At 40.8% G+C, this 9,904-nt stretch overlaps 1 protein-coding gene across 1 annotated transcript in view; it reads right to left on the reverse strand.

Moving 5' to 3' along the window:
* Positions 1–4,634: 4,634 nt before the first annotated feature.
* Positions 4,635–9,904, reverse strand: part of Dync1li1 (dynein cytoplasmic 1 light intermediate chain 1) — a 60,758-nt gene continuing 55,488 nt past the window's right edge. The window contains exon 11 of the mRNA XM_004634230.2: positions 4,635–5,154. Coding sequence (XP_004634287.1) covers positions 5,042–5,154 — 113 coding nt within the window. The 3' untranslated portion in view covers positions 4,635–5,041. The remainder of the gene's footprint in view (positions 5,155–9,904) is intronic.

Genomic DNA, 9,904 nt, shown 5'->3' on the forward strand with positions numbered 1-9,904 from the left:
TATTTTTCTTTCAGCTTTAAACTTTCCAGATCACAGGCATGCCACATAAATCTTACCCAGCATGCCCGACTTTACCTACGTCAGTTCCAGCAGAAGGTTGCAATCCCAAAGGCTTTCTGGCAAATAACCTATGGCAAATGATTGTAACATATAGATTCCAATCTGGCAAACTTGAATATGTTCATGTTATTATACTAACTCTCATTTACAAGCTATCTGTCATGCAGGCAAAACTACAGAGTATATAGCAACACTGTCTCTTGGCATTTGCAAAGATGGGAATTCCTAAGAAAATAAAAGTTGAAGAGCCAGGGAGATAGCTCAGTGGAATAAGTGCTTGACTGACAAGTACAAGGTCCTGAGTTTGATCCCTGGTACCACCAAAATAAAAATAAAATAAAATAAAATAAAGTGGATAATGGCCTTGCCAGGGCCAGCCAGATAGCTTAGAGGACTAAAGCACCTGCTTAGGCAGAGCGCAGTGGCCAAGGTTTGATCCCTAGCATGTTGTGTCAGCCCCACCCCTGGGGTGCGCTGAGACGGTGATTGAGACTGGGCATGGTGGCATGTGCCAGTAATCCCAGTGCTTGGGAGGCTGAAAACAGGAGGATCACTACAAGTCTGATCTACGTAGTAAAACCCTATAGACCCTGTACTAAATACATTAAAATTTTTGTTGATAATGCCCTTGCCTATATATAGGCAGGAGCTTTCAAAGATTTTTGCATGTTAGTCATTCTACTGGAATTCCTTATAACCCACATGGACAAGCTATTGTTGAGCATGCATATTTGCCACTAAAATGGCAATTACAAAATCAAAAAGGGGGAATCAATTGTAGTAAGTCATAAGCTTGCCTTGATTTTGCACTTCAATTTCCTGTTGGTAACTACCCTGGTAGAATTACATTGGTTGTAAGTACAAGAACATGAAAAAAGAGAGAAGCCATAAATGCTATGGTGGTCCTCCAGTGACAGGAAGATGAAGGGACCAGTTACTCTGCTGGCATGGAGGTGGGGGTTTGCATGTGTTGCGTGAAATGGACAAACTGTGTGGATACCCTTTAGGAGCATACAACCATAGAGAAGTCCTCCTCATGACACATCCATGGAAGAACCTGACTGCTCTCACCAGTGAAAGCCTTCCCTTAGACAACTGAAGAAAAAATATTCAGGAAGCAGACTTTTCATCCTTAGCACCCGAGGATGCTTGGCATCTATTGAGGACCTTTTGAATAGACCCTCTGGAAGGATCCTTTGCTGGTCACTATGCTAATCTTCAGGTGGAAGAAATGAGAGCAGTTGTTGCCTGTTACCTACCTGCTTACATCAGCTAGAAGCACCTCTCCAGAGGGGGACAGTTATAACATAGGCAGTGAGATAGGGCTAGGGCCTTGAAAAGAGCCAGTATAGACACAATTGTGGATGGAGATAGTCATTAAAGGAAAGAAAGATGGAATAATCATTGCCTACATGCTTCCTCTAGGGATAAACAAGCAGTGGTCGATATTCAACTGCTCTTATTGTAAAACAAAAAGGGAGACTACATGGGAAGATTAAGGCCTAAATGGTTTCTGTGAGCACTAGGGAGAAAAGCAGCCGGAGTGCATGTCTATACCCTTCAGGGAAAATTCAGCTTAGATACAGGTTACTGATATGTACCATGGATAGTGGGAAATGAAACCTGTTTTACTGATTGCTTGTGCCGGTCTCTGAGTGAATAAAAGCAGAGTGTACCAGTCACTTGGGGCTTTTTGTTGAAGGGAGACAAGAGCCCCCAGGCCTCCACATTTTAACCTAATTCTGTTTGTGTTTCACCCTTGTCATCCCTTAGTCAAGCGTAAATTTGCCTATAGGCTGGCTCTTACAAAATACACACCTGACAACATAGCTGATAAATTACAGGGTATTCAGACAATGCAATATTATGCAAGAAAAAGTATTGCTATATGCAACAAAATGACCCACAGGTGGAATAGTAAAATATGTTTGGCACAAAAGGTATAAAGTCTAAAAGTCTATTGATATAAAGCTTAAACTTACTTTCTGGATTTGAAAAGATAGTGATTACTTGTTACTGGCAGTACAGGTTGAGCATAAAGCTCAGCAGTAGAGGGCTTGCCAAGCACGCTTAAGGGACTAGGTTCAAATCTCCCTTACTGAAAAATAAAATGCCACAAGAGGTTACACTGGAAATCTCTGGGGGTTTGGAAATGTTTGGGGTTGGTTATATGTGGTTACTTTGTGTTATTTCAGAATTGTATTTTTTTCTGTTCATACATCAACAAAGTGTGCTTTAAAACTTAAAAAACTTTTGATGACATAGAAAATAAACTGGTCAGGGCCAGCAAGATAGCTCAGCGGACAAAGTATCTGCTTTAGCCAAGTGCAGGGGCCAGGGTTCAATCCCCAGTCCCACATGTGACACTGGCTCCGACCCTGGGAAGCGCTGAGTGGGCACAGAGTCCCCACACGTTGGCGCATGCCTGTAATCCAGCAGTGGGGAGGCTGAGAACAGGAGGATCACGACATGTCTGATCTGCATAGTGAAACCCAGTACCAAAAACACAAATGAAAAAAAACAAAAACAAAAAACTGGTCTACATGTGGGAGCAGCTGCAAATATATGAAAGTAACTGTGATGCAGTCAATAATTTCCTTTCTATCCACTAGTTCCACTTGATTTCAAGTACTAGTTAAAAAAACAAAAACCAAGAGCATTGCAGAACCCTTTCTAGACTAGAGTTTATCAATGGCATTTTCTTCTTAAATATTTTGTTAAAATGTCTTTCATGCCTAGGAATTTTCACCACATAGAAACAAATTTTTGGCATTTATTGTAAAACTAAGCAGATAATAGTTTCAATGAAAAAAATCCTGACAAAGATGCATAGCACTCAGTGGGACAGTGCCTGTCTGGTAAGTGTGAGGTCATCAGTTTAATTCCTAGCTCCCGACACCCACCCCCACAGTCCCCGCAAAAACATTTTGTTGAAAAAAGCTCTGGAGGGGCCGGGGAGATGGCTCAGTGGAATAAATGCTTCCCTGGCAAGTGCATAGGCCTGAGTTCAATCCCTGGTTCCGAAAAAAAAAAAAAAAAAAAGCTCTGGAATCTGTATTTTAAAGCAGTAATAAAGACATTTAAAAGGTAGTGATCGCCAGGCATGATGGAGCATGCTCATAATCCCAGCACTCAGAAGGCTGGCTGCGGCAGGAGAATCACTGCAGGTTTGCAGCTACAGAGTTCAAGGCTAACCTGAAACACATAGCAATAGTCTCAAAAGCTGGATGGGGGGGTGAGGGGGTGGGGATCATTGTTATAGTTTGTGTCTGGTTGTCCCCCCAAAGCCTCATGCATTCATGGGGCAGAGACTTCCAGAGTTTGAGATGAACTCATAATCGACTGGGATTATGAATGATCCAAGGCTGGGATTATGGGTGTGAGTACTTGCCCCAGCCTGGGGCGACAGCCTGAATGCAATTTAAGGGAGAAAGACTTCCTCTCTGTTGCCATTGTTGTTGTTCCGCCGCCATGAACTGGATGCTCTTGCCCTGTGCCACTTTGTCTTGGAGCCGGCCGGGTATAGATTGAAACCTCCAGTAACTGTGAGCTGAATAAACCTTTCCTTTCTTCATTTTGTGTGTTGGGTATTTGTCCAAGCAATGAGAGAACAGTAACTGAGATAATCATTTTTCCCCTAATTATGTGAAATGAACATTAATGAAAAGATTATATCTTTATGAGTACTCTAAAACACACAACCTGAGGAGCAATATGCCAGGCACAGTGGTACATATCTGCAATTCCAGCACTCAGGAAGCTCAGAAGGAGGACTGCCATGAATTCAGGGCCAGCCTGAACTACATAAGGAGACTCTCTCTCTCATAAATAAACAAGGAACTAGTAAGAGGGGTTCTCATCTGCTTAGTGTAGCCATGTGTTAGTACATTTACCAAGCTTTTAAAATAGCTTCTTCCCACTAAAACTACAGTCTTTTGTCATCATCTACTGGCAATACTGGGATTAGATTCATACTAATGGGATTAGACACATACTTACGGAATAAAACAATCAAGACAAACTCTCTAAGAAAACTGTTAGGAATGAACATCATGTAATTGTCTCTTAGATCAAAATCCTCATAATCCTATTAAATGAAAGATTTCAAATGACTAGCAAATCTTATTAGCTGACAAATGCACAGCTGTAAGAAAATGCAACAAATTATTGGAACCTGAGTGCAGAGAATAAATATTTTATTAACTGATTACAGGTCAGTCACAAACAAAAAGAGTATATTAAGGCAGAGCCATATATATATATATATATGTATGTGGGTATGTGTGTACACACACACACACAAATCCAAAACTGTAACCTCTTTACATCTTCATAACCTCTGCAATATTTTTTTGCACATGTAGGTGGTGACTTTCTTTCCTTCTCAGTTTAAGAAACGTCTTGGCCAATAATTCAAAATCATCTTTTGAAGATAACTTATAGAACCTCTGATTGAGACAATGACCATGAATCAATTACTGTTTTCTCAGCATCTCCCATGTATAGTGTTACATTTACGTTGTGCAAAATCTAACAATTGATAACTTTCATTTTTTCAGCAAATAACACACGCAAAATTATAAAATTATTTTAATAACCTTAACAAGGTTTGGACTTCCAAGTTAGTCAAATGCCCAAACTCTGCATTTTCTGTCCTTTCCAAAGCCCTCCGATATGGTTTAAATAGCCTTTATAGCATACGATTACATGGTTGTATTTTAGGTCTATAAATTTTGAGATTTCCAAAATCCAAAATTATTTATGCAAAATGGCACTGCAAACAGCAATTCTACGTAACGTAGAATGGTTCTTCCTGTGTATAGCTTCTTTTATAAAAACGGGCAGCCACCAAAACCAAAAAGACATGTTTAGTCCATCTGTACAAAGCACCCCAGATCCCTAATTCCACTTCTGAAGGAAAAAGCAGAGGCAAGTTTACATTATCCCAGAAGGTTGAAAAAAATGGCTTTATTTGATATTTTCAAGAGGCTTCACCTTCTGTAGGAGATGTAGGTGTCGTAGGAGAAACTGAAACTGGTTTTCGTGTAATTCTGTCTAGTTCTGCATGGACATCTGATATAACAGGCTTCTGGCCTATGTTGAAGAAGAAAAAATAAGATTAAGATATAGTCAAAACATGCTTTTCAACAATGTCTATCTATTTAAAATTACCAAAACTCAGGACTGCAATTGTGAGGTCATTCTGAGCAACTCAGCAGAACTCTGTCCACAAATAAAACACTAATTTTAAAAAGGGACAGGATATAGCTCAATTGAGACTGGATTCAATCACCAGTACTGCCAAAATAAAAAATAAAAGAAACAAATAATCTACAGCACTCTCATTAGCTTTATCTAGCATACTAACTTATATATTCTTTTTTTTTAATTTTATTTTTATTTATTTGTGTGTGTGTGTGTGTGTGTGTGTGTATGGCCAGCTCAGCCCACCAGGGGGGGGGGCTGGCTGGCATGTGGTGCTGGGGGATTGAACTGTGGTCTCTGTGCTTTGCTAAGCTTGTTCTAAGTAGGTGCCTTAGACCACTGAGCCATCTCACCAGCCCCCATATAAATACTCTTAATTTAAAAATTAATTCTGGGGCTGGGGAGGTGGCTCAGTGGAATAAGCACTTCCCTGGCAAGTGCAAGGGTCTGAGTTCAATTCCCGGTTCTGCCAAAAAAAAACCCCAAAAACCCAAAAATTAATTCCAAGGACTGGGGCGATAGATTGGTGGCATAAGCACCTGTCTAGCAAGCGCAAGGTCTCAAGTTTGATCCCTGGTACCACATGCCCTGCCAGTCCCGGAACTGGATGTGATGGTGCATGCCTGTAATCCCAGCACCAGGGAGGCTGACACAGGAGGATCACTATAAGTCTGAACTACATAGACTTTTGAGACCCTGTATCAAAAAACCAACCAACCAACCAACCAACCAACCAACCAACCAAAAACCCACGTTATTTTAAATTGAAGGTCAATGGAAGTAAAACTAGTACCTATCATTTAATCTCATGAAAATTTTTGTTTTGTCTTTAAGGTACAAAGAAAATATAAACTATAAAACAAAACAGATCTGGAATGTGGAAAGATGAATGAGTGGTAACAGTAAATAAATACCAAATGTTGGAGAGAATATGAGAAAATGGAACCTTGGTAAGAATGTGAAACGGTACAGAGTTTTTTATTTTTGGTACAGAGTTTTGAAAAACCATTTTTGTAGCTCTTCAAAAACCTAAAAACAAGGGCTGGGGAGATAGCTAAATAGAATAAGTGCTTGCCTGGCAAGTGCAAGGCCTGAGTTCAATCCCCAGTTCTGAAAAAAAAAAAAAAAAAACACCAAAAAACCAAAAACAAAAAACTTAAAAACAAGCTGGGCATGGTGGTGCATGCCTCTAATCCCAGCACCACTTAGAAGGCTGAGGCAGGATGTTAGTTTCAAGTTCAAGACCAGTATGAGCTGCAAAATGAGCTCAAGGCCAGCCTGAACTGCATAGTGAGGCCCTATCTCAAAACAAAAACAAAACAGCCCCCAAACCAAAATAAAAACCTTAAAAGTTACTATGCAACTGGCAAGTCTACCCGAAGTGTTTACCTAAGAGAACTACAACCTTAATGTCATGTGAAAATGAATCTTCACAGCTACATTATAATGGGAAAAAACGGAAATAACCCAAGTGGTCACCAACTAATAAAGAGGCAAATAAAATGAGGCTTATCTACACAACATAATAGTATGCAACAATATTATAAACTGAAATTCAGTACTGACGGATGGTACAGCAGGGACGAACCAAAGAAATTATGTTAAACTAGACATATACTGACATGAAACATCTAGATAAGCAAATCCATAAAGACAAAACAGACAGGAGACCCAGTCCTAGCCCAGGCCCGGTGAGTGTGTGGGAGAGCTTCCTGCTACCCTGCGCCAGTGGGACCTACCGGTCCCAGCCCAGGCGCAGTGTGGGTGAGACCCTCTTCCACCCCCTTGGGACGCACCCCACCACTCTGCAGCACCTCGCCTACCCTGCCCACTGAGTAGGAATTTCTGCTGCGTTCCGGGAACCCCCAGACCCAGTCCTAGTCCAGGCCCGATGAGTGTGTGGGAGAGCTTCCAGCTACCCTACGCTGGTGGGACCTACTGGTCGCAGCCCAGGTGCAGCGTGGGTGAGACCCTCTTCCACCTCCTTGGGACGCCCCACATGACTCCACAGTACCCCCCTAAAACCCGCCCGTCGAGTAGAAATTTCTGCCGTGTTCCGGGAACCCCCAGATCCAGTCTTAGCCCAGGCCCAGTGAGTGTGTGGGAGAGCTGCCTCTCGCCCATACTCCACATTGTCCCCTCCAGACTCAGCTCAGGCCTGGCATACAGGCCCGGGTGAAACCCTGCAGGTGCAATCCCTGCAGAGAGTGTAGGGGACAGAACCACCCAGCTAGTCCAAGAGCACAACATCTTGCCAGAAGGGCACAACAGGTTCACCCTCAAGGGCAGCAACAGGAAAGAGCTGAGCACTGCAGCCAGACCCAAGCCAAGTACAGCTGGATAAATCCAAACTTTGTAGATCTGCACCTGAACTTCAGGAGGTGCTAAGGTTATAAGTGCAACAAAGATCTATAATAAAGGTCAGAAGATAGTGCTACACAAAATGACGAGAAGGAACAAAATGCAATCTCAGAACCCAAACCCACCCATAACAAGTGCAGAGGACACTAACACAGACAAATTGGGAATCACACAGCTGAAAGCAAAGAATCAGCGGCTTCTGAAATAAGGAAACAGCTGCAGAAAGGTATAGAGGAACTCAGATTGGAAATAAAAAAGTAATCCCTGAATTAATAACACCTGCAGTAAAGAATCAAATGCAGAAACATATGGAGGATACCCAATGCCCACCCAGAACAAGTGCAGAGGACACTAGCTCGGCTCAAATGTATGAATTAATAGCATCAATAGTAAATAAGAAACAGCAGAAAGTCACAGAGGATATCAGAGTGGAATTCTTTTCTACTAGCTCAGCTCAAATGTACGAATTAATAGCGTAGATAGTAAATAAACAACAGCAGAAAGTTATACAGGAACTTAGAGTGCAATTCTTTTCTGAAATAAAAAAAGAATTCTCAGAACTCATAGCATCTGAGGTAAAGAATCAACTACAGAAACATAGGGAGGAAACCCAATCTGAAAAAAAAAACTGTAGTAAAAGAATTTATAACTGCTTCTAAAGAAGATATTGATTAAAAAATAGAGATTAGAAAAATGTCGGATTCCTTGAATGAGCAACAGAGGAAAGAAATAGATCGCATGAAGCACAGTCAAAGAGATATAGAGGAAATTAAAATCTCAATCACAAGCTTGCAAAACCATTTAAGTGAAAGTGAAGACAGAGTTTCAGATCTTGAAGATGCTGGTGCAACTAGTGAAAAGGTAAGAAAGGATCTCTTAAAAACAACTAGGATGCAGGAAAGAATAATCCATCACCTGCAAGATGATGCAAAGATGAACAATGTGAGAATAATAGGCATCAATGAGAAAGAAGGAGTCAATACAAATGACATTAAAAAAATATGGGCAGAAGTAATAGCAGAAAACTTCCCAAATATGAGGAAACAACTTGACATTCAGGTAACCGAAGCATACAGAACGCCAAGTAACCTTAACCCAATGAAAAACACACCGAGACATAAAACTGTCAAGATCTCAGAAATTCAGCACAAGAATAATATACTGAAAGCCGCTAGAGAAAAGAAGCATATCACATTCAAAGGAAAACCCTGCAGAATTACTGCTGACTTCTCTTCACAAACCATGAAGGCAAGAAGAGCATGGAGCAGAGTACTTCAAGTCCTTTATGAAAACAAATTCCAGCCCATACTACTATACCCTGCAAAACTCTCTTTCAAGTTTGATGGAGAACTGAAATACTTTCATGACAAAGAGCAGCTAAAGAATTTCATGATAAAAAAACCAACCCTACACAGGCTACTGAAAGATGTTCTAGAGAGGGATCAAAACGATCAGAGCTCCATGAATGAGATCAGAAGCAACCAACTAAATAGGGCAAGCAATTAATCACAGGCGAAAAAGGAGTAAACGACAACAGGTAAATAACATGGCAACCGTAAGTCAATACATCTCAATTCTAACTATCAATGTATTGATTTTGTTTTTTTGTTTGTTTTTGGAGGAACTGGGGATTGAACTCAGGCACTTGTGCTTGCCAGGCAAGTGCTTATTCTACTGAGCTGTCTCCCCGGCCCCTAACCATCAATGTAAATGGACTCAATTCACCAATTAAGAGAAACAGACTGGCACAGTGGATTAGGAAACAAAATCCAACAATATGCTGTATAAAAAAACCACATTTAACTCATAAAGACATTCATAGGCTGAAAGTCAAAGGATGGAACACGATACTACATGCCCCAGCACCTCAGAAAAAAGCAGGGGTAGCAATCCTATTCTCAGACAGTCTCAACTTTAAAACAACAATGATCGAGTGAAATAAAGAAGGCCACTATATACTGATTAGGGGAAAAATTCAAGAGGAAGAGGTAACACTCATAAATATGTATGCACCAAACACGGAAGCACCCAACTGTATAAAGCAAATCTTAATTGACATGAAAAATCTAATATCTAATACCACAATCTTAACAGGAGACCTTAATACCCCCTTAGTCCCAAAAGATAGATTAACCAGATAAAAACTTAGCAAAGAAATAACAGAACTGAACAAGAGCTTGAAACAAATGGACTTTGTGGACATATACAGAGTGTTCCACCCAAACACAGCTGAATACACATTTTTCTCAGCTGCACATGGCTCATTTTCTAAAATAGA

This window comes from Octodon degus, unplaced genomic scaffold (assembly GCF_000260255.1).
Source record: "Octodon degus isolate 3935 unplaced genomic scaffold, OctDeg1.0 scaffold00059, whole genome shotgun sequence".
Lineage (NCBI taxonomy): Eukaryota > Metazoa > Chordata > Mammalia > Rodentia > Octodontidae > Octodon > Octodon degus.